A 24,001-nucleotide genomic window follows, 5' to 3' on the forward strand; every position below is an offset into this window, starting at 1 on the left:
TCGATGTGACTACTATTGTGGGCGATATTGTAACTGAAATAGCTTTATTAACAAAACTAATAGTCACATATCAATATAGTGGATAACATTTACAAAATCACGTAAATTGAAACTTGAAAATGAAGAATCGAAGAAAAGAAAAGAAAAAAAATTGACTTTTGGCACCCAAAATATTGCTATGGGCACCCATTGCCATCTTTGCTCTGCAATCAACTTTGTTTTCTCCGTCGTCGTCACACCCACAGCTTCACCATCATCTCCGATCGGTGCTACATCAGCCGCCCTTGTTCCAAGCACTCCACAGTGTTATCGTCCTCTCTTTAATTCCAACCTCTCGTCGGTCAGAACCAGACATCCTCAAGCCAAGGATCGCATAGGCCATGGCGACAAGATCCAGATCTCTGATTCATGTCGGTCTTCACTCCTCTGCTCTCAAATCTAGATCGGACCTCAACTTCAATCTGTAGACCAAAATCCCACACTCGATTCGACCGAGCTCCTCTGACGGTGACCGCGCCTCTCTGACGTTGATAGCTTCCATTCACCTCCGATCTCCAACTGTCGCACTCTCAAAGGAGGGTGGAATAGGGCAGTCCAGATCCGATATGTTTTTCATTTGACTCGATTCCTACATCGTCGTCGTGACTCTCCTTGATCCCCGCCAGCTTTGTTTCACGACCTTGATTCCGTCTTCACCAAATGAGCCACTAACAAGGCTCATAGAGGAAAATAGATAATTAGATAGAGGTTTCGATTTTGAAAGAGTTAGTGGCACGCCGTAATATTTTTGATTTTTATGGGCAACTCTTTAAGAAAATCAGGATACTGACTTTTTTCTAATTTTCGTATCTTACTTGACTTTTTTCTAAATACATGCATCAATTGTGACTTTTTTTTATAAGAAGCCCTATATTTTTCTCATGTTATGTTTTTATTAGACGAGCCAGCCGACTTAAGTCTATATTTTTAGTGACCACATGACCCAAAATCTTATATGTGGCCATTTTGGCAAGTTTCCAAAACCATGCGTTACACCCCAAAGACTAAATTTCCAAATCAGGTAAATGATCAATCCTATTTGTAGGACAATTGGTCTTCCACTTGGGTCGGGTGGGTTTATTAGCTTCAATAATTGCGGTATTTCTTAGAAGTATTTGCTTCAATAAATTTGTATGTTTCAGACATGTAAGCCCCATCACCATATGAACACACAATGCATCTCAAGCAAGAAATGATAAATTCAAACACTGGCAATTTGAGAATGACATTAGTGCAAAGCCAAGAAGCAAGAGCTTGTAACTTCCCAGTAAACTCAGTAAGAAATTGAAAGAGACTTATACCAAACTCCACACACAGTGAAATCCCAAGGGGACCCCAAATTCAAACAAGGCAAATCAAATTTCTATAAATCCTCAAACGTTTCTTTAGGATGACCCCCTTTCGAAAAATGGTCTCTATCACTTGGACCATAATAAGCAGCGTTATCGTCCACTGCCTTCCTTGTCATGCTTTGGTCCATTCAGAGTTTTCGTGCACAGACCAAGTAAAGAAGACGATTCATTGGGAGCCAGAGTGTGATTGATCTTGGAGGGAAAGTGACAGCCATTTGAAAATCAACATCAAGAGCTAGCAAGCATGGCCCAGATACACACACACATTCATACATCAAACATAGCAAATCCAAGTCATTGTCTATTACAAAAGGGTTTAAGGAAATTGATTACAGAAGCAAAAGATCAAACACCCTTTGAATATAGAAAAGTCCGGCAGCAGAAGCAAGCTTTGTTGCCAGTGAGTTCTCAGAGTCACAGGTTCATTCAATCCCAGTCATCGTCAAGCACTAATTACAGTCAGAATCTGGTAGATATTAGGGCCATTATAACTGTCAGATCGAAATACCTGCTAGTACTGGATTCCTGTCTGCCAAGTCTTTATAATCTGAGGACAAATTAACACAGGCACTGAAAGAACTCAGAGAGCCATAGGATCCTTTAAAACACGGCCATGTCCTCGGAGCATGGAGACTCAGTTGGATGCCGGTCAATTAGTCCCTTATTGGGGTATAACTTTTAATAGTGTGGCAATCTAATAGGTCTTAAAACTCCATTTCACTATAGAACATAGTGTGGACTGTGGAGGACTGAACCTATCAATGTGATGTAATCTATTAGATTTGGTCTTAAGGGCAAGGAAAATGAAACTGAACTGAGATGAAAGCTAAATTTAATATCAAGATTCAAATTTACATACAGAATTACAGAAACCTAAGGAGGACATAACCTATCTTCCCCCATTTTTACAATTAGTCATATTTCAGATTCCCAGACCTGCAAGGAAAGCCCCAACCAAAAACCAAAACACTAAGAACAACCTATAAAATTAAGAAACAAACTGTGGCGCAAAACATAAGGCTAAATTAGAAAAGAACACTAACTGTAAGTTCACTAATGAAGCTCTGAGCTCTCCATCTCCAGGAAAAAGAAGCACCAAGCTAGGTCATGTCGATGGCGTATCGAAACATATTGGCTCCCAGCCAGAGATAAAAGACCTGGTGAAACCAATCGAATCCATAGCCATTAACGCCATGAAGAAACAGTGAACAGAGGGACTTCGTTCCACGCCAAAGAGAGAAACCCCGGTGGAGATTCGATCAGAGAATACGAAGCACTGTAACTATAATTCCATAGAAGAATCTTCGCTTGGCTCACTGCGTAATGGCTGAGAGTCACCGGCTCAAAACCAGAGCTCTCCATCAGAAACTTCCACTGCTCTTTGTCCTCCAAACGCTGTCGTTTCGTTCCCGGCTCCTCCGGGCCGACCACACCCGCCATTCTCCGGCCCAGCAACAGTCTCTCCACCTGGAGCCTCTCCAGCGAGTCTCGTGCCATGTTTGGCTCAAGTGACTCGAACATTGCAGCGTAGTACTTCAACGCCGTCTTGAACCGGCTCATGAACCCAACCCGGTTCAGTTTCGCTTCGTACTCACCCAGCGTCACAATCTTGGGGTTCAAAGACTTCGCCAGCGTCAGAGCTGCTTCAACTCCGGAGGTGGACTCGTCGAGGAGGTTGTGCAATTGAAGCATTAAGTTCACGGCCAAGAACTCGTCCGGGTCGACCCGGAAGCACGACTCGTTGAGCTCCTGAATCGGAGTCAGCACCGGTTCGAATTCAAAATTCAGCTCCAGAATCTTAGCAAAATCACAGAGGCGGTTACCGGTGGCAAAAAGCGCCGCCGCCGCCGAGTTCCCCAGAGACGGAGCGGGAATACCGGAGATCCGAATTTTACTGGGCTTTCCGGTGGACCGGGTAGCCAAAGCTTGCAACAGAGCGGCCCATTGGACTCCTTGTACTATTCCGAAGTCGACGATGTGAATCTTCGTCGCCTTCTCCGTCGCTTCGAGGATGGCCTGGTTCGCCGTCAGGTGAGCGAACTTGGAGTAAGGGCAAGCGTCGTTCAAGGCCTTGTAAGAGAGAGTGAAGTCCTCTTCGCAGGCGGCGTCGTACGCAGCGGAGGAGGTTTTCTCCGGCGGAGAAGAGACTCGGCTGTACAGAGCCTCGGTGAAGTGGAAAGTGACTCGCTCGGTTGGATCTCCGTGCTCGGAGACGGACTCTCTGAGCCGGACTAGCGATTTGATTGCACGCTCCGGTTCGGACTCGATGACTCTGGCGCAGTCGAGCAGCGCTTTCAGCAGCGGCGGCGCCGATTCGATCTCCGGCGACCTGGAGGACACTTGCTGAGGCGCAGGGTTGCCTGATTTCTCGTCTTTAATGGCAACTGAGGAAGGCTGCGGCTGCGGCGGCGGCAGAGGTGGTGGGGTCCACGACAGCGGCATTTGAGGCTGGAGAGTACTGGTTTTCTGGCTCTGAGGCTCCGAGTATAAGACTCGGCTGAGATCGGAGGCCGAAGAGCACGGCGCGCTGAGTCGACTCGGGCAGGGAACGAAGGTATCGGAGGCGTAGAGGCCGAAATCCGCGGCATTGCTCTGCCACGCGTCGCAGACAGAGGGCAGGTTGGAACTATCCGTTGAAACCCCACCGCCTATTATACTGTCCATCCACTCATCCGAGTCGAACTCGGCCGCTCCGCCCAAATCCGAAAACCTGAATCCAGTACTACTCGGAGGATGATGATTATCCAAGTTTGGGAACGGAAACCCGGGCTCTGTGTCATCGGAGCTCCCGGGTAGCTGAAATGGGTTGGAAAAACCCGACCCGGCTAATCCGTAGCCCAAATTGTGAGCGTGATGAGTGTTGCTGGGCCATGGAGCAGAGAGAGCGAAGCCCTGAGAGAGCTGCGGGTGCTGGTTGTGATGGTGGTGCTGCTGCTGTTGCTCTTGCTGCTGCTTCTGCTGGATGACTTGCTGAGCAATCGCCATTAGGTTGCCGCTGTCGGTGCACATGTACGCCATTCTCCGGCCAAAACTCGCCGGAAAACACTGCACTCACATTAGAATGAAAAAAAATTAAAGGGTGCAATACAACAGCTGAGAGAGAGAGAGAGAATGTGACGGAGTTTTATATAGACAGAGACGGTGACTGAAGCAGAGAAGAAGAGAAGTACATACAGAGAGAAAGGCACTATTAGAGGCCCAGAAACAACGGGATGCTCAAATTGTGTAGCAGAGAGTAGAGAGAGTGAAGGAAGAGGGTTCTAGTGTGAGAAAAATATAAAAATTAAAACCCTTTTATAATAAATAGTTTTCGTAACCTCCAAACAGTGCGGGGCCCATCTGTCCAATTTAATAAGATTTGTTATATACATAAATTTAAAAAGTGGACAAATTTGAAGGGAGCGAAACCCTAGTGAGGCTGGAGTTGAACTAGAGCCCCTCCAATTTTCTCGACTCGTGACGTGGCGCCAATATGACAGCGGGACCCAGGTCTTCTTCGAGTGTTTTGACAACAGCGTGTCACGGATCTCCACGTGTACAGTTTGTAAATTTTTTTCCTCCCGCCCGCTGCGTTCGGGGACGGGTGGTGGGGTCTGCGGGGGACCTGACGTCATGGGGCTCTGATCTTTTCGGGAAGAGGTAAGCGGATCCTGGCCGTCAGTTGTGGCGACTTTTCACCGAAGAGGAAACTGACTGCGTTAACTTTGGGCGGGGGTTCACTTTGTTTATATCCGATGCGTTCGAGTCGCTGACACCCGTATCAACCGTAAAAAAGGAGCAGGTGAAGGTAAAAAAGTACGCGTTAGAATAAAAAAAAAGAAGAGTAGGAAAGGTGAAAAATCTTTGAGTGGGCTATGGGGCGGGAAGAGGACCCGCTTTGGGGACAAGGGCCCGGTGAGGTGAGGACTAATGAGGTAAAGTGGGTACGGGAGTAGGGCCGAGTTGAGAGATCTTGGACCAACGAAAATGCGACGACGGAGAAAAAGCAACGGTGGAGAGGAGAGTTTTGACGGGGAAGAAGAAGAACCAACGGGCATTATCTGTTTGTCTCTCAGGGAAAGCAAAAATGTGCAAAAGGGTGTGTACCACACTGAGTGACTTGAGTCAACTCGGGCACTATGAGATGTTTGGTTACGTTTTAGGGTTTATGATAAGAAACCCCTTGGGAAAATGCTCAAAATGCGTCAATAGTTTAGGGATGTAGTGTGCTCCTAAGATCTTTGAGTCCGAGTGCGGGGCATGTGGTAATGGACCGACGAAGTAAGTCAAGGCTCAAATTATTTTGATTTGATTGGTGGTCGATGTACGCAGGTTCGTACTGTCGCTCCTATGAAAATGCATATGTTTTGTTCGATGAAATGCATTAATAAATAAGAGAGTAGTTTTAGATGAATTTATATTTTTTGAGTTTAGTAACTCACTAGGTTTTTTATCGTAAAATTGACCAGTTGTATACTAAATTTTATCAGTTTAGAATCCAAAAGCCAAAGTAACCAAAATTAGGGGCCCTAGTCCGCCGTCACTAACTAGGTGGATGATTAGACTATAAATTAAAATAATACATTGCTAGCTTATCTTTCCACTTTGTGATGGTCCACCTTCTTATCAGTTCTCTTTCTCTTCCTCTCATTTTCAATTTTAATTAACTAACCAACTTCTGATGTTCTCACCGCAGACTCAATTTTTGCATATAAAATTAGTATACTTGGTTGCATATAAGTGAGGGTTGGTCGGTTAGTCATTAGTGGCATGGGTCGTGTCGCCGGGTGTGCATACATTTATAGGGCATATTAGCTTTAACATATGTCATTTATTGTTTTTATGTGTATAGGGGAGGTTGCCTCTACATTATACTGTGAGTTTTGATATATAGTATAAATTGAGTTGTTTATCTGAAGGTAAGAATGTATGAAGGTTTCTCGAATTAGTTAGGTTACACTTTTTTTTTTTGAAATGGAAGTTAGGCTACACTTGAGCCTCTACAATCGCTAGTATCTTGGCTAGGGAAGAGTAAGGATTTTATGTCCACTATCAATATCTTGAAAGGTTTTAATTTCGATACTATTACAAAGTTTTTATTTTCTAAAAAATATAACTGGTAGTGTACTTATTATATTTCGTACTTATATTGCGACTCTTGCTAAAGAGTATCATACACATTAAATGAATGAGCTTCTTATTGATTGCAATCTACGTACATAATCATAATTATTGATCGAAAATTAATATAGTCAATCGCGAGGAGTCAAGAGATAGGTCCATAAAAATAGTGAAATGAGGGTGTCTTTATATACTCTTGCAAGCTTCTTTTTGTTAGAAAGAGACTCTTCCAAGCTTGAGATAGTTGAAAGTTTGAAATCAAGTTGAACATGAAAGCAACAACCACTAAAACATATTTGTAAAAAATGTCAAAAAGAAAAGCATATGCATTATAATTTTAATTATGAGACTATTATTGGATACGCAGGCTCATGAATTTGAAATATAGTATACCAAACCATTCTATTTTCTCTGAAGTACTTTAGCCATTGGTCATTAATAGTGGGGAATATTTAAATATTGAATGCAGGTTGATCATGGACTTAAGTACATTTGGGTAATAATGTGGGTCGTGTAACACAATTACTTTTAAGTTTTCATACCAATTTTGACTAATTTTTTTTAAATTTCCTCTAAAATAAAAGACTAAAGGTTTCAAATATAAATATACTATGTAAGGAAAACCATATAAAAAGGTTAAGAGTGAAAGTATGGTTGAGGTTATGAATATTTTTAAAATTTAGTTATTTCGGAAATGTTTCAAAAATCTATGTACAATTGTTGATTGTAGATCAATTATTCTCAATTTAGGATTGTTGATCAATTTTTGGCCAGGTAAAATGGTTTGATATTGGGAAGTAGTCGCAGGCCTGACCTGAGGTGAGGCCCAAAACCTAAATGTCTTTTTTTTTTACATATATTTTTATATCTGAAGATTTTTTTAGATAATAAACGTATAATAGTTAAAATTTGTAATCTCCCACATCGTTAAACAAAAATTCTATGAGCAGATATCTTTTTAATGAGGTAAGTGTAGAATTTAACAATCGTAGTTTTATCTTATAAATTATCTTATCATACAAATTTTATTAGTTATTATTCAGAAATCCGTGTTTATTTATTGATTTTTCGTACTAACATATTAGAAGACACCGTTTTATGATCCCGGGTGTTCAAATCTCGGGCCTAATCAGTCGACTATTGCTTCGAGCTAATCTATCACCTATACGGGGACAATATTGTACTAGACAATAGTGACTTTTGGTTGGACTACATGTTTGATTGATGTATAATAGTGGGAGACACTGTTTGAGGGGGTAACATAAAATCAAACAAGTACTCATTTCAATTCATAAAATCAAACACTCTCTCCCCAAATTCCTGATATTTTTCTAACTCCCCTCAATAGTTTTCTAATTACCCTCTCATCTTTGTTAACCTTTTTATAAACAAGTACTCATTAGTCATTACAATTACAGTCACTAGATCTTAATCATATAGAAATAACGGCTACAATTATATAACCCACTTGGCCTCATGTTGATTGTCCTTTGAATATTATGTTCCTAAATCCTAATCCTATATAATACTCAACTTGTTTTTATCCGACTGTTTATACAGTAATACATATATCAGTTTGATCATGTTGCATTTGACCAATAAAGTGTCATCAATCTATAAGAAATAGGATAATAAACAGTCATTGTTTGTTAATTTTCTTGGTTTTATATTTGGCATATAGACTGGGTTAACGACAATCTTTTGTTCTTATTAATCTCCCGGGATGTATAATTTAGTGGGTGGATCTAGATCATATATATAGTTGACACAATGACTAAACTTGCGGCATATAATAAGCGGCTTCTAGCAAATCCTGAATAATATAGAATTAGTGATTGCTCATAGTGATTGGGATTTCTACGGTCGTTACTCCTCCAGTTCATACCTATGTTTAGTTAACAATCAAACAAATAGCTAGTCAAATTTGAACAAAACGCTTTTAAAGGAAAGAAAAAAGTTCACCATCGGTACCTAAACTATTGTGGTAAGATCAATGTAGTACCACAACTCTTAGTTGTACCAATGTAGGACCCAAACTTGTAATTCGCTATCAACGAAGGGTCTGAACCCACTTTCTGTTACGGCTCCGTTATCTCGGTCACATGTCATGCACGTGACCACAAAAAAAATTCAACAATGGTACTCAAACTTTTGTGGCAAAGTTAATGTAGTACCCAAACTCTGAGTTGTACCAATGTAGCACCCAAACTCGTTTTTCGATATCAATGAGGGGTCTGATGCCAATTTACGTCACGATTTCGTCTTATGGATCAAAATAAAAAAATGTATTTACCTAAATAACTATATGTAGGTTCTAAGACTCTAAATCAGAAACTCTTACAGTAAATATCTAGAATTAAGAAATAACTTACAAATTGGGCAAAACACCAACTCATTCTCATTATGCTATGGACACCTCACCACTACAGTGTGGCATCGAGGAGCTCCACCTCCTTTCATCCCCACCACCTCCTCCTTCACCACCAACACCATCTTCGAGCTCCTCCACCTCTCCTTGGAACACCCGATCCATCGACACGCCACGATCGCATACCTTTATTCTGAGATTCTCGACCGCCGACCGCACCGCTTTACATGCCTCGAATGTCGTAGGTGAAGGATGTGAGGGAGACGATGTTGTGGCTCAAGGCGGAGCTGCCGAGCTCGAAGAAGTCGTCATCGTGATTGAAGAGTTTGAAAGAAACACAACCCGTAGTGTTGTTTTGTCTCGAAATCTGAGCTCAGAAATACAGTGTGGAAGGAGTGAGAGTGAAAGAGAATGAGAAGAAAATGAGAAAAGACAAGAAGTTATGACACGTGACCCAGAAGATGGAGTTGTGATTGAAATTGGCTTCAGACCCCTCGTTGATAGAGAAAAACGAGTTTAGGTACTACATTGGTACAACTCAAAGTTGAGGTACTACATTGATCTTACCACAAGAGTTTGGGTACCGATGTTGAAATTTTTTTTGTGGTCACGTGCGGGACACGTGACCAAGATAACGAAACCGTAACGGAAATTGGGCTCATACCCTTCGTTGATAGCAAATTACAAGTTTGAGTACTATATTGGTATAACTCAGAGGTAGAGTACTACATTGACCTTGCTACAATAGTTTGAGTACCGATGGCGAAATTAACTCTAAAGGAAATGTGAGCCGAACTTGATATCTCTACCAACATTAAACGCTACCGGATAGCACGGCGAGAATGATCTTATATGAAAGTGACGCATTAGACATGGATTACTAACCCAAGCATGTTGATCAGTTATTGTGTGGAAGAGGAAAATGCAAACTACGTTAACCGTGGATAAGGTACGGCGCCTGCCGCATATGTTTCGTGACATTTATAATTTACAGAGGCTTCAACTCCAGACATTATATAGTCCCTGTTACCAAACAGTCATGATATGAATGAATGGATCACTTGTCACCTTCACTATTAGATGGCACGATAACGGTGAAGTCCCTGCAGCTACCGATCTTTATTTCTCTACATAACGCATGGCATACATGCCCACCGATCTTTATTTCTCTACATAACGCATGGCATACATGCCCACTCGGCAAGTCTAAATGTAGCAAACTCATTTTATATTGACAAGCATTCGTTTTCCATTACCACGCACACCATTTTGAGTCCTAAAACGCAGGACATGAATACATGAGTTTGATGGCAATTCGATACAAAAACTGAGAAACCGACTATAAATTAAATCTATGCGGAGAAATTCTCTCCACGGCTGTGGATACATTTTCCAATCTCTGATTGAAATTATTAGAAATCTTTGATCACCAACACAGCACCAATTATTGGTCAAAATTCTGTACCTACAACATTTCTTTTCTTGTGAAATTACCAAATCCCAGTAAAAGGATCTTCTGCAAGACTACAGATGAGCAGGTGCCTTAATAGACACGAGCCTTGGGAGGGAAGGTCTCGATTTCATCGTCTAATGTGTTCATGTGCACCGGTCTGTAGTCTAGTCGAACCTTCTCATTTTCCCAGTATCTGCAAAGATAATCAACATGATTTCAATTTTATAATTGGAATTGAAAAGTAGATAACTACACTCCCCCCATACCCTCCCAGTCAACATGGACAGGTAAACGAAGAACAATTCCAATACTCATTAAGAGATGCTGGCAAAGAAACTAATCATAGTATTGTCGAAGGGATTGGCAACTTACCCCAAAGTATGTTTCATCCATTTCTCATCATCTCTTTTCTGCAAAACCAGAACATATCTCATTAAGTATTGTAACAAAAACAATACATAGTATTGTTGAAACTGACAATAACAAAAACAAAAGCAACAAACCGTGAAATCTTCACGAGCATGTGCACCTCGACTCTCTTTCCTGGCCTCAGCAGAATGCATGGTAATACATGCATTTATCAAAAGGTTTTCTAACTCGATAGTCTCAATCAAGTCAGAGTTCCTGACAAATGAATTGGGAATATGAGCTCATGATCTAACAATGTTTATTATATGGAACCACATCCTGATACACAACATCTCACCATATCAAAGTACGATCCTTCACTTGAACATCGTTAAAACTCTCCCATGCCTTGTCAATCAACTCGGATCCTGCACAGGATAGACAGAGAAGAAATGAATACAAGTTATAACAGTAACCGATCTCCAACTTTCCCATATAAAGAGTCACATGCTAATTATAAGGAGAACAAAGCCATTTACTGTACCCAGAACGGGACTAAGCACAATACATATTTGTCCTAGATCTTTGTAACGTGAATGAATGACAAGGGGAAACCTTCTACTAATGTTTCATGTGTGCGGAACACAGCAGCATTATTTTGCATTATTCTTTGCATATTCAACCGAATTTTTGAAGTTGGCAGTGCGCCATTTGAATTCCTTAATTTGTCCAACCAAGCAATGGTCTTCTCACCAGCATCCTTTTCCAGAGGCTTTTGCTTCTCTCCTACATAAAATAAAGTAGAGATGTTTATGTTCCATACACATTTCACTATCAATATTCTTCAGTTAACATGGAAATAAATTTACCAGGTTTACTGATCTCTGCAACTCTATTTGCGCATGCTCGGCCAAAAACAACTATGTCAAGCAGTGAATTTGCACCAAGCCTATTTGCGCCATGAACTGATGCACAGGCTGCCTCCCCAGCTGCCATTAACCCAGGAATTACTGCATCTGGATTATCACCTTTAATGGTAACTACCTGAAAAGACAGAAAAGCCATGTTGGTGAAGAAAAGCAGAATTACAGAGATAAATTAAAGATTTAGGCCCTCGAACAAATTGAAAGTGGGGTAGAAGACATGATATATATATTAATTCATACCTCTCCATGGTAATTGGTTTGAATTCCACCCATATTGTAATGTACAGTGGGTAACACAGGAATAGGCTCTTTAGTGACATCAACTCCAGCAAAAATAGCAGCAGTTTCAGAGATACCAGGAAGCCTCTCCTTGAGAACATCAGGGGGCAAATGATTCAAGTGAAGATAGATATGATCCTTCATAGGTCCTGATAAATCAATTTTAACAGTTACCACCAGTAGACAGATAAAAAGACATACAACACAGATCTGAACTTATGTATTTTACTTTTGAAAAACATAGATACGACACATTTGAAAATAATTACGGTTCACAGTTTAGAACTCATCATACCTACACCACGACCCTCCCGGATTTCCATAGTCATGGATCTTGACACGACATCTCTAGAAGCAAGATCTTTAGCTGTTGGGGCATATCGTTCCATAAATCGTTCACCTTCACTGTTTCTAAGGATACCACCTTCACCTCGTGATCCTACAAGTTGGCAAGAATCATACAATAGGGTAAATGAAAGATAGCTGGCATGAAAGATGCATCAAAACAAAATCTGGTGTTGACATACAATAGGAGAAACATACCTTCAGTGATGAGGCATCCAGCGCCATATATACCAGTAGGGTGAAACTGCACAAACTCCAGATCCTGTAGAACCGTAACCAAGAAAATTCAAAAGGGACAGAATGCAAAGCCTACAAGAGGTTCAAATAGGCGAAAGGACCTAATCATACCTGAAGTGGGAGCCCAGCACGTGCCACCATAGCATTGCCATCACCAGTGCAGGTATGTGCCGAAGTTGCAGAGAAGTATGTTCTACCATAACCCTGCAAGAAACACAGGAAACAGTTTTAGATATTCTTGCCTGATTCAAATAAGCTCATAAGTCATTGATCTCCAATACGAGAAGAAAATATAAGAAAAGTACCCCCGTAGCCAATATTGTTGATGAAGCTTGGAACCGATGCAAAGTCCCATCCTCCATATTTAATGCAATAACTCCTTGGCAGCTCCCTGAATACCCAATTTCAATAATAAACTAACATAGAACAATACAGTCTGGACATACATACAACAACACTTTTATCATAATTTCCTGTGTGGATATTTAGACTAGGATGAGAACTTCAAAACAAGATTTCCAACAAATCCGTTTTCTTTTCCCCTTCTTTTTTAGAAGAAAGAACAAACTCATTACAGAAAAAAAGAAAGAACGGGAACCAGATGCCCAAGCATCCAATGAAAAAGCAACATGCGCTAGATTTATTAGAGTTTTAAAAAGGCTTCTCACTATCCTACTGTATCGACAGTATCGTTAACTGTCAGTCTGTCATAAGGGCATGTAAAAATGAAAACACATGATTTGCAATGTGTGCTGGTTATATCTATAATTTGAACTTGCACTAGAAAATGATAATAAGCATCCAGCTACTAAGCGTTAACGTACCGTCACTGTTCATTAAGAGATCCAGAGCAAAATATTCGACAAAAAACTGTGTATTATGCCTCATAGCTTGTCCGTAGAGAGTATGCAAAAGAGCATGCCCAGTTCTGTCGGCAGCACAAGCACAACGGTATGCTTGTCCACCTAAAAAGAACATAAAGTAAAGTTAGCCAATCTCAGACATCTACCAAAGATAACATAAGAGACGATGCGCCAAATTCAAACATGCATGCATGATCTTCTTACCTTTTCCAAAGTCAAGGCTTTGACCACCAAATGCACGCTGATATATTTTTCCATCTTCAGTCCGAGAAAAGGGAAGTCCATAATTTTCAAGTTCAATCACAGCTTTTGGAGCCTCTCTACACATATACTGGATGGCGTCTTGATCACCTATGTGAAAAAAACCCATATGTCAACATACAACTAAAAGTTGTAGCTGTGAAAGTAGTCGCAGTATCTGTCTTCCTGATAGTGCATAATGGATTAAGTCCTCTACAGGCAACTGTTTCCTGTAGAAGACTACAATCCCAACCCCAACATCACATTTTAAAAACATATAGAAGCGTCAAGTTCCATAATTTACATACCCAACCAATCACTTCCCTTCACTGTGTCGTACATGTGCCACCTCCAGTCATCCTCGGTCATATTCCCTAATGCAGCATTTATACCACCCTGACCACAATTCAACAAACACAATAAGCCATATGCTGCATATTCAACTCAAATCTACACAATTTCAATGCATGAACTCAATAAGGCTACATGATGCAGTTGTATCAAAGTTTTCACCATCTCATACCTGAGCTGCAACCGTGTGCGAACGAGTAGGGAAAAGCTTAGTAATGCAAGCGGTATTAAATCCATGCTCCGAAAGTCCTATGGCTGCTCTCAACCCCGCACCGCCTGCCCCGACCACCACGGCATCATATTGGTGATCCACCACAGTATAAGACGACCGTCCCGCAGCCTGCCAAAGCCGAAAACAAACATGAACAAATACAATCCATCACAAGCTAAACAACCTTAAATTTCACCTACTCCCGATAATAAAAAAAATCACAAGCTTGAGCTCGTATCAATGCGTATGTGACTATTAAAATATGGGGGAAAAATGAAGAATTGTTACTGTAGACTTGATAAGAATCGGCTTAAATTTCAATACAAGAATCCATATCCTGATAATCAAAAACCAATAAAGCTATGCAGGTAAAAATCAAAACACTAAATCAACGATCGGAGAATAAGAAGAACAAGAAGACTGAGAACCCTAAGCTGGAGAAATGGTGAGTGATCGTACCGATTCGGAGGAGAAGAGTCTGGAGAAGTGAGATCTAAGAGAGTCACTGGCCGCGGCTGATCTCGCGGGCGAAGGAACACCGAGTCGGCGAGAAACGCACCGCCACATGATTGCCCTAGCTCCGGTGGTGGAGGTGGTTGGTTTATTCCGGTGGCTTATCTAATCTAATCTCAATGAGCCTCTGTGTTTTGGAGTGAGTGTGGATTTTTGGGGGCTGCGAGTGTTTGTTAGTATTTCTCGGCGTCGAAGTGGGAAACGATATGGGGGAAGGCGCAGCAGGCATTAAACAATAGTTAGACAGCCACTGGTGGCTCGTGGCGGCCATGTGACTATTCTCCCCGACTTTACTGATTTTTACTTTTCACCCACCACTATAACTGGATAACAACTTGGTAATTTCCCCTTTTTTTTTATCTTACAGTGAAATTAGGTAATATAGAGCTGGTGCGGCTGCCCTTAGTTATCTAGTGGAGTATCAGCGACTTGGTGATATCCGCTTAACAGCTTACTATCGATGTCATGATATGTGCGTGGGGTGTTTCTAAACCTCGTGAGAAATATTTGGATTTGGTGTTTACTTTTTGGGGTTGGTCGGGTTGTGGTTAAAGTAGAGGGTTATAATATAATGCATAAGTGAAAAATAGCTTTGAATCTCATCAAGTGGCGAGTGTTATCAATTAGAGACGTGACATTACCACCACATTAGAGTGGAGAGACTAAGGAGTAAGGAGTCATCCATTAGCGGCACATTCATACGGCGGTAATACCGAGTAACAAACTCGTTTGAACTAGTGAAATGTTCTTCCATTGAAGCCCTAGTGAATTGGCTACGCAGTATCATTGGAATTGATCCCGCTAGCATTTACAACACCTTTTTAGCCTTTAGGTTAAAATTATGTAACCATTTTCACCAAGTATTGCGTGTAGTTTTAACATTTCAGACTACAAATATTCCATTGGCAATTCAGTGATTATTGTGCTAACACGTTTCTTAATGCAAAGCCTCAAAGTTTGATAACTTCCGCTCTACGGAATCAAATTCTAAGGAGGTTGAATGATTAAGTTGAAGCTGTTGGAGGGGTGCGGTACCAAGACATAAGGGGTGCCCTTTTAGGCCACGATGGACGTAATGACAATGGCCACTTGGCATTTTGTCCACCATTGATTACAGAGTTGCTATTCGATTTTGATTTGGAAAGGAAGAAAAGCATGAGAACAACATGTTTCTAAAATCACAGCTGGATCAAATAGAGGCCCTTTTGTCATAATCGCCTCCAGTCATAACTATGTAGTAGTGCACAAAAGATTCTGTTGAATCCAAGTATTGGCTTTGTTGGGCACAATACTTGACAAGCCCAAGTATTGTCATTATTCATCAACATGAAACTCCACTATAGACCCATGGGGTTGGGCCATGCAGTGATTATTCTTCCGTAGAGCAAGGTACAGAATATGATCGGGGGAATCGAAGTGGCTGGAAACCAGATATATGGACACAAATACAGGAGTTATACGAATGAAGAAGAACTTAATGCAAGTGTTCCGAATTGACAATCTCATTCAAAGTAGCATATTTCATAATTTCTCATCCCTGGAAACATCGTGTTTATTTATAAAACTTGAGGGTGGAGTTTCATCTAGATTGACGTGGTTTTTTTTTTTTTAACTCAAACTGCCGGACGCACGATTGTTACGGGTTGACATCATTTAACCTTCTATTTAACATATTGAAAAAAAAAGTTAGTATGTAAAGAGTACTTGTAAGTAAAACATACCTTGACTCAAAAGTTAGGCATTATATCATCTTCAAACATTATGGATTCAGTATGATAGTAGGTAACATATAATCTTTCATAAGACTTACTCAAAAAGCCAGTAGTAGGTAAGGTAACACATACCTTGACTCAAAAATTAAACATTCTTTCGTACACAAATATTAACTTCAAAACCTTCTTGATCTCAATCAACAAAGCTCTTAGTTTCTTACTTCAAGGGCTCAAGGCTGATTCACAATCTCATTCATTTTTAAGAACAACTAGTCATCGCGTCACGGAATAACTCGTGCCAACGTGTTTCCCTTCCTTTTTCTAGCTACCTAGTCCTTGATTGGTTTCTCAACCCAATATACGAATCGACCTTAATCTACCCTAAAATGAGCCCCTTCTACTTCCTCAAAACTGAAGTCCACTTTTCTTCAACCTTAACGTGCTTCTGTACGTGCTCTTTACTAGACCGTACGGGAAGGGATAATCATCAGTAGTCGTCATCAGCATTAAGATCGACAGAAACAAGAAAGATAAAACCACCATTCAATTCTCCGTGGCCATTGAATAATAATTCAGAGCTCCAATTAACCAAAGGAACAAACAAAACCCACACGTACAAATCCGAAAGCGAAAGAAAACCTAACAATCTACAGAATCTACTGTTTCACTACAGTAGTACCAGATCATCCCCGGCCCGCTAGCTGTTCATCCATTCATTTCCAGACCCGATATATCTGAATGCTTCATTCTATTTAGCTCTCTGTTCTGATATGGTCTTCCTCTTCATCCTCAAACTCTGCATGTTTTGAAATTTTAAGGTTAAGAAAACCAGCAGACGATCGATCGAGAGAATAAAGCAGTAAAAGACAGCAGAACGTAGTAGTACTTTTTTTTTTGACTCACTTGGTGTCGGTTCTGGAGCAGCATGCAAATAATAGTCTTGGAATTATTTGATAATTATATTTATGATCAAACATGTGTAACGAATGGGTGACATAAGTACTATTCTGGTGGAGATTTGGTTGCTAAGAACGATTTTGGGACAGGTCGATTTAAGAGATGTACGGTTGTTCATGCTAGCTGGTGATGATAATGAAGTTTCAGAGAATGGGGTAAGTAGGATTTGATTATATCCCATGCATGCATATCTTTAATATATCAAAAAAGTAAGTCAAGACTCAACATTACGAGAAATTAATTTATTTTTAGTGGCCGGAAATGAGAAATTATTCTGACATGATAATCTATTTCGTCAGTCTTGATAAAAAAAAACACCGCGATATATTGTTTATGGAGAACTATACTGATTACAAAGTAAACACAATTACAACTCAGTATATGATACAATGTAGACAACAATTTGATTACAAAACCTAAGTTATAACTTATAAGAAATAATGTTAAATGCACGTGTATTAATTTCATATCTTAGTCTTGGCGGATAGAGAAATCGAATAGCAGAACATCTTTAGAATCGAAGAAGCGATATTGACATTGATGATAAAAGTTTATATTTTTTACGTACAATGAGGCAATTCCAATTTGATTTACGTACAATGAGCATGAGATGCTTCCTCTATCTCTAATTTTTTGGTTGGTGGGTGCATATATGCAGCTTAGTTGTGGAGGATGGAAGAAGAACAAGTGGACCTCATGCATGACGCATCCCTGTAGTTGTAGTAGTACCATTGGGGTCTTTATCTTCCTTTTGCATATGTACTCGTCCTGTGGAAGAAGATGCACTACTGCGCGTTAATAGTCAAAACACAGTACGTACTACAGCAACTCGATCGATCCCCATTCCATATTCCATATTCCATGTCGTTCCATGTTCCATTCCTGCCACAACTTCTTTGTTCTCTCTGTCAAATCTAAGCTTATCCGGCTCCAGATTAGAGGACGATGATGATGATGATGGTGGTGGTGAGTGGTATGCTTTGAAGCTTCCATGGCAATACAGCATGAAAGGCGTTTGATGATCATCATTTGATTATGGGAAGTCTGGTTGGCGTTGAGCTCTGATTTGTAGCCCTTTCTGAAAGTCAACAAAAGGGTATGCGAAAGCATGGTCATCCAAATCGGCCAAGTCCCACTGGTAGTTGAGGACCAGGTGGTGGATGAACACGGCCATTTCCAGCTTGGCCAGTTCTGATCCGGCGCAAAGCCGTGGCCCTCCACCAAATGGCATAAAGTGGCTACTTGTCATGCTCGAGTAAGATGCCGATGATGAAGAAGATCGCGTGTTGTTGCTCTGCTGCATGCATGATCACCATCACAGACACAACAAAATGAACAAAGAATTAGCGACGATGCTAAGAGCTAGTCCTTGCTCTAAGATCATTTCATTAAGACAATTTACAAAACACATTATGAAATACGAAAAGCAAATAAAATTAAACCAATACGAGGGACCCAATAGATTCCTTTAAACCCTTACCACACTCTACACCGACACAAACAGACGTATACTACATTACGGATCGCATTGTATACATCTCTAAAGGCGCACACGAGACTTGAAGTCGGCATTTCTTTTCGGGTCAATTAGCATTTGGATGGACGATCTTTTAGCACGCCCAAAGACTTGTCAGGCTCATAAGTTAATACCGCGATTTATCTGAAATGCTTCAACTATGCACCTGTCATCGTCCAGTTATGATGACGGTAATTTCGTAGAAAGACTAAAGTTGTAAACCTCATTTCCAAGCAGATACGCTCTGATCCTGGGGATTTTTCTGGACCAGTTTTCTGGGTTATAAAGCTGGACAGGACCAGATTGGCATTAGACCCACTAAGAGCAAAAGAGAGTACACTGCATGATCAATGATGCACGTGCATGTGGGAAACCCCACTCTCCACATGGGGCTCTAACCACATCTCCCAACCCAATTCTTTCCCCTCCCGACACGCGCACTCACTTAGTTCTGTATGTCCGTACACCCAAGCCATGTATTCATACGTATATGCATACAACGTATATACATACATATATACATATATACGCAACTAACTTCCATCCCTGAATTTGACCCTTTCACTTGATCAAGACACGACCAAAATTATTGATTTAAGTCGAATTAGTATATCTATACATACCTTTTTTTTTCTAAAATACAACAATTAATACGATTATGTTGTGAGTCGAACATGTCTCACTTATAAGGAGAGACTTATACCACTACATCAAATGATACTTAGCTATACATACAAATTTTGATTCAGAATTTTAATGGAAATGACAAAGTCACAAATGTTGAACCTAAATTGGAAAAATTCCATTAATTTACTACTCACCTAAATACGGTTCTTTGTACCCATCACAACTTTAGCCACTCATTTTCTTCTTGTACACAAAGGAATAAATGTATTTTTGTATTCAACAACTTATTCCATAAGGAGAATGTCGACCTGTTAGTTACCTCTTTCCAAAATTCCATTGTACGTACCTATTTAAGTTTGGTACTTTTATTATCCCTCCAATAATTGTCTATGGCTAATTCATTTGATTCCTCATCCATGAAGAATAGATTTTAACCTATTCATCCTTCCAAGATCAAAATGACATGCGCATAAGTCTAAATGTAATAAAACAAAAACAAAAAACACCAATGTGACTTGACATTAATCTAACACCATATGTGATATTGACTAATGCAAATGATAAAAATCTACCAGCAGATGAGGAATATGAAGTTTGGATCCCCATATCATAAAAATGGGAAAGCAGTGGGAGGCATACCATTGGGTCCACGACCAATGGCTGATTTAGGAGTCCCATAAGCACCCTAAAGGCCTAAACATCATGTGCTTGGGGACCTTAGCATTTTTAAACAAGTTTTATAGAAAACCATATTACACTTCTCACTCATTATATATTTCAACAATTTAATTAGTTAAACGGGCACGTTACACAAATCTTACGAAAGAATTTATAATCATCAGAACATGAAACAAACATGCTTTGAACTAACGGTTTATTTTCACGACATAATCAAAGTTAACCACCTACGTTTATTGTCAAAATCGGAGGCACAAGATGAAAGATGTAGCTCAAAAAGAATGGAAAAAATATCATAATTAGGAGGACAATTTGTAACCTCAAAGATCAAAGCTAGCAAGGTAATGACTAACCTGCCATCTCCATGGATTGAAGTGTTGGGGGTGGTCAAAAAGCAAAGGATCCAAATGCACGGCTGAAATCACCGGAAGAACTTTCCACCCACATGGAATGTCATAACCTTTCAAAGTTTCAAACACACGCGCGCACAATGAGAGTTCGGCTCAATAGAATCTAAAACCAGCCTCAGATTGCACCATATTCTTCTCAAGTTCTCAACACTCACCTTTGTACCTTACATCCTTTAGTGCCTTTCTGTGTAAAAATCTCACCACGTTTCCGAGCCTAAGTGTCTCGCTAATAACCTTCACGAAGCAAATAGTCACACAAAGTCTTAGTTTACGAGATCTAATTTAATTTTTTTTTAAACTGTGATTTCTAGAAATCTTTTGTTTTTGGTAACTTACACACTGAGTGAAATCCATTTTTTTGTAGTCGTCCCAATTCAATTCTGACGTCTCTCCTGCTTTCCTCTTGGCCTTGGCAATTTCAGTGTGCTCTTCCTGCAGAACAAAACAAAACTCAGAATCTTTTTATATTTTTTTATTCAGCTTATGAATGAAATATCCTAAAATATCTTCTTACCCTCAGGTGTTCAATCGCATTAGGACAGCCAGCCAAGAAGTAGATGGCTAGAGCTATGGAGACTGATGAAGTTTCATGACCAGCAAAGAGCAAGCTCAATATCAAGTCAAGAATTTGCTCCCTTGAAAGATTTGAATGCTTCAAAACCCATCCAAGAAGATCATCTTCCCCTATGTTATCACTTCCCTCCTTCACCCTCTCTTCCATTTTGCGCTCAATGAACCTCAGAATGGTTGATCGAGACTGATGAATCAATGATACGATTATGTGGAGAAAACTTAAAAATAAGAGAAGATGAGATTAAAGCTTTTCTGGGAGGTGATAGTCCAATGTGAAATTAGTAAATTACCTGCAAGGCTTTTCTGTAAGCTGTTCCTGGTAAATTCAATGGAGCAGAAACCACACCCTTCATGAAAGTAACATACAACTTCTTGAGCTGCTCTGTCTCTGGTTCTCCAGGATCCAAGCTCATGATGTGTTTGGCCATCAAATTGAAAGTGAACTGCAGTCACTTTTTCATCAACCCAATTAACCTCTTACCTTTTTCTCTTGAATTGCAAGCATTCATTCATTAATTCAGAAAACTTTTTACTCACCTTCTTAGCTTCATCCTGAGCTGAAAACACTGAATTCTCATTCCAGCTTCCCAAAACTAGCAGAGTATGCTTCTCAACTTCTCTCAGCAAATGGGTTCTGAGTCTGGCATGGCTTAAGAAATTGAGGGATATTGTCCTCATATCTCTATGCATGTCACCCACCAAAACCAGCATAGACCATTTCCCAAGAATCCCTCCTATGCTTCTTGGGTAACTACATTCAAACAATCTGCCTTCATTTTGTAGTATGTATCTATTGAGCCCTGCATCAGCTGAAACTATAGTTGGCTCCCCAAACAAGCTGGACTTGTAAATTTTCCCATACCTGCAGATTTTAAGCAGCAAAAAAGAGTTTTACTTTATTTAATGCACAAGACAAAACATGGGTCTTGATATTCAAAGCTTTTTGCTTTCTGTGCCCTAATTTGCTGGTTTACCTTGATATATGTTGCTCCATGAATTCTCCAATAGAAGTTGCAGAGTAAGGCTTCAAGTAGCCTATGGTTTCTCCAAGAAAAGGCCAGCCCATGTTTCCTGGTGGGAGATTGAGTCCTCTGATTTGGTATTGCTGCTTCTTTCTTGTGATGAGAATGAGGAAGAGGAAGAGAGCTAGAATTGAGGGAAGAACACAGAGGATTAGCTCTGAGTCAGGCATGGAGGCTGGCATTCCCTTCTGTGGGATTTTTGGTTTGCTTGCTTAGCTGTTTTTATATATTTATGCAGAAGTGGAAAATCAATAATCTGCTTTTTAACGCCCTCTACACACCTGTTGAAAAGGAGATAGAGGTTTTAAAAAGTTGCTTCAGAATAAGCAAGGTTGGTCTTATGAATGAAAGTTATGAAACTAAACTCGTTAAATGAAAAGCATGGAGACCAATAGGTCCATTTTATAAGCTTTCTCCGTTTGTCTTTTGAGCGAAAACAGCGGAGAATGAAATCAAGGTTTGGGCTAGCTTCACACTCCACGGGACACCGGCAAATCAGATGTTTTTACCCTGTATTAAAGTTTCAATACTCGAGCGCAACATAAAACATCATAACAATAATAGCTTCATTGTGATCATTGTTAGAGTTTCTAATCATCCGTCGATAACTTCAGTAAGAAATTTCTAATAAGAAACTTTGAGTAGAAATATGTGAAGTAAGAACCTGGATGTGATCACACGTGACATAACCTTGCAATATTCTTTCCGCGTCATCATGGCAATGTGGTATGAACCGTATGATTAACCAGTCAAACTATTCTGTTCATCAAAAAGAAGATGGCAGTGTACGGTCAATGTTATATATCGCTCATATTTTAGAATTCCACATGATATGTGGATTATCAATTCAATATATCGGTTAAGGCGATAAATCAGGTCAAAAGGATATTGCAGTGTCTTTTTTTTTTTTAAACGGTGTTATTTGAAAAAAAAAATGAATCTTCTTTGATTGTTCGATATATCATTCGCTCTAGTCATTTATGATAAGAGAGTTTATGACGAATGATTACTTCAATCTATCTTTTAGGCACCAATTTTTATTAGTTAGTATTATTTATGTATTTTCATCATAAAAACAATCAAATTTTTTTATTTTCTCAAATTTATTTGATATATTTTGAAATATAAATTTTAAATTTCTCAAATTTATTTAGTATATTTTGAAGTATATATTTTTATAAATATATTAATTTAATTAGAAATTAGTAAATCCGATAAATCATATATATTCCTATATATCTCGATTTTTTTTCCCCAACTGATACAATTCTAATAAGTGATATTTAGACCATTGGGTGTACTATATATAGCTTACGGTTCTCGACCTGTAACAGTTAAAGGCATCCCATACAATCTCGATGGAATGAAGAAGAAATATGACATTTTATTGAACATCTTTTATTGGTCTGAAACAAAAAACATCAGGTGTTGGAGAGGAGAGATCCAACATCTGTAAAGTGACAAATAAAAAAATTATAAGTGTGTGGATAATACCCAATTGTACCGAGATATTTTATGATTAAAACCTAACACTTGTGAGGTGGCTAAGTTGGGACAATATTGGTATAGTTGGTCCACGGGCCACGCTTGTCGATGTTTAACATGGTATCAGAATATGTCCCTCTATAGTCATGCCTCCAATATGTCGTGAGCTCGAGTTCCACTTTATTATGAGTCCGAGTTTGGGGCCACTTTGTTAAGGGCTCAAGTTGGGGTTCCATTATAATGTCATTGGAGGGTTTGCGATTGGATTATCACTAGGCCTCGACCGGTTCTAAAATAATGATTTTTTCCTAGTACTGGAACTGGAATCAGAAAAGAAAAAAACAGTCCGGATTTAACACCATTTGCTTCCGAAACCGGAAGCAACTGAAACCGCAA

The 24,001-nt window shown here is 39.8% G+C and overlaps 3 protein-coding genes across 4 annotated transcripts in view; all 3 read right to left on the reverse strand.

Moving 5' to 3' along the window:
- Window positions 1-2,267: 2,267 nt before the first annotated feature.
- Window positions 2,268-4,646, reverse strand: LOC126783361 (SCARECROW-LIKE protein 7). The gene is made up of 2 exons (XM_050508823.1): window positions 4,566-4,646; window positions 2,268-4,436 (listed from the first exon to the last, which is right to left on the reverse strand). The coding sequence occupies exon 2, from the start codon at window positions 4,407-4,409 to the stop codon at window positions 2,577-2,579; it is 1,833 nt and encodes a 610-aa protein (XP_050364780.1). The 5' UTR covers window positions 4,410-4,436; window positions 4,566-4,646; the 3' UTR covers window positions 2,268-2,576.
- Window positions 4,647-10,126: 5,480 nt separating this feature from the next.
- On the reverse strand, window positions 10,127-14,819 carry LOC126797307 (succinate dehydrogenase [ubiquinone] flavoprotein subunit 1, mitochondrial). The gene is made up of 16 exons (XM_050523955.1): window positions 14,572-14,819; window positions 14,074-14,241; window positions 13,859-13,946; window positions 13,515-13,661; window positions 13,272-13,412; window positions 12,753-12,838; window positions 12,559-12,651; window positions 12,409-12,472; window positions 12,161-12,304; window positions 11,827-12,014; window positions 11,530-11,704; window positions 11,276-11,446; window positions 11,019-11,088; window positions 10,816-10,936; window positions 10,685-10,722; window positions 10,127-10,505 (listed from the first exon to the last, which is right to left on the reverse strand). The coding sequence occupies exons 1-16, from the start codon at window positions 14,677-14,679 to the stop codon at window positions 10,403-10,405; spliced, it is 1,905 nt and encodes a 634-aa protein (XP_050379912.1). The 5' UTR covers window positions 14,680-14,819; the 3' UTR covers window positions 10,127-10,402.
- Window positions 14,820-17,833: 3,014 nt separating this feature from the next.
- LOC126797329 (cytochrome P450 90B1) overlaps window positions 17,834-24,001 on the reverse strand; it is a 72,876-nt gene continuing 66,708 nt past the window's right edge. The window contains exons 2-9 of one of the 2 annotated variants that reach the window (XM_050523978.1): window positions 22,073-22,311; window positions 21,636-21,960; window positions 21,389-21,541; window positions 21,040-21,282; window positions 20,862-20,957; window positions 20,681-20,759; window positions 20,469-20,575; window positions 17,834-18,591 (exon numbers count right to left, since the gene is read on the reverse strand). In XM_050523978.1, coding sequence (XP_050379935.1) covers window positions 18,328-18,591; window positions 20,469-20,575; window positions 20,681-20,759; window positions 20,862-20,957; window positions 21,040-21,282; window positions 21,389-21,541; window positions 21,636-21,960; window positions 22,073-22,302 — 1,497 coding nt within the window. In that variant the 5' untranslated portion in view covers window positions 22,303-22,311 and the 3' untranslated portion in view covers window positions 17,834-18,327. Of the gene's footprint in view, window positions 18,592-20,468; window positions 20,576-20,680; window positions 20,760-20,861; window positions 20,958-21,039; window positions 21,283-21,388; window positions 21,542-21,635; window positions 21,961-22,072; window positions 22,446-24,001 lie in introns of those variants that run through there. The other variant, XM_050523973.1, reaches the window with a different exon arrangement.

The sequence above is a fragment of the Argentina anserina genome, chromosome 1 (assembly GCF_933775445.1).
Source record: "Argentina anserina chromosome 1, drPotAnse1.1, whole genome shotgun sequence".
Taxonomy (NCBI): Eukaryota; Viridiplantae; Streptophyta; class Magnoliopsida; order Rosales; family Rosaceae; genus Argentina; species Argentina anserina.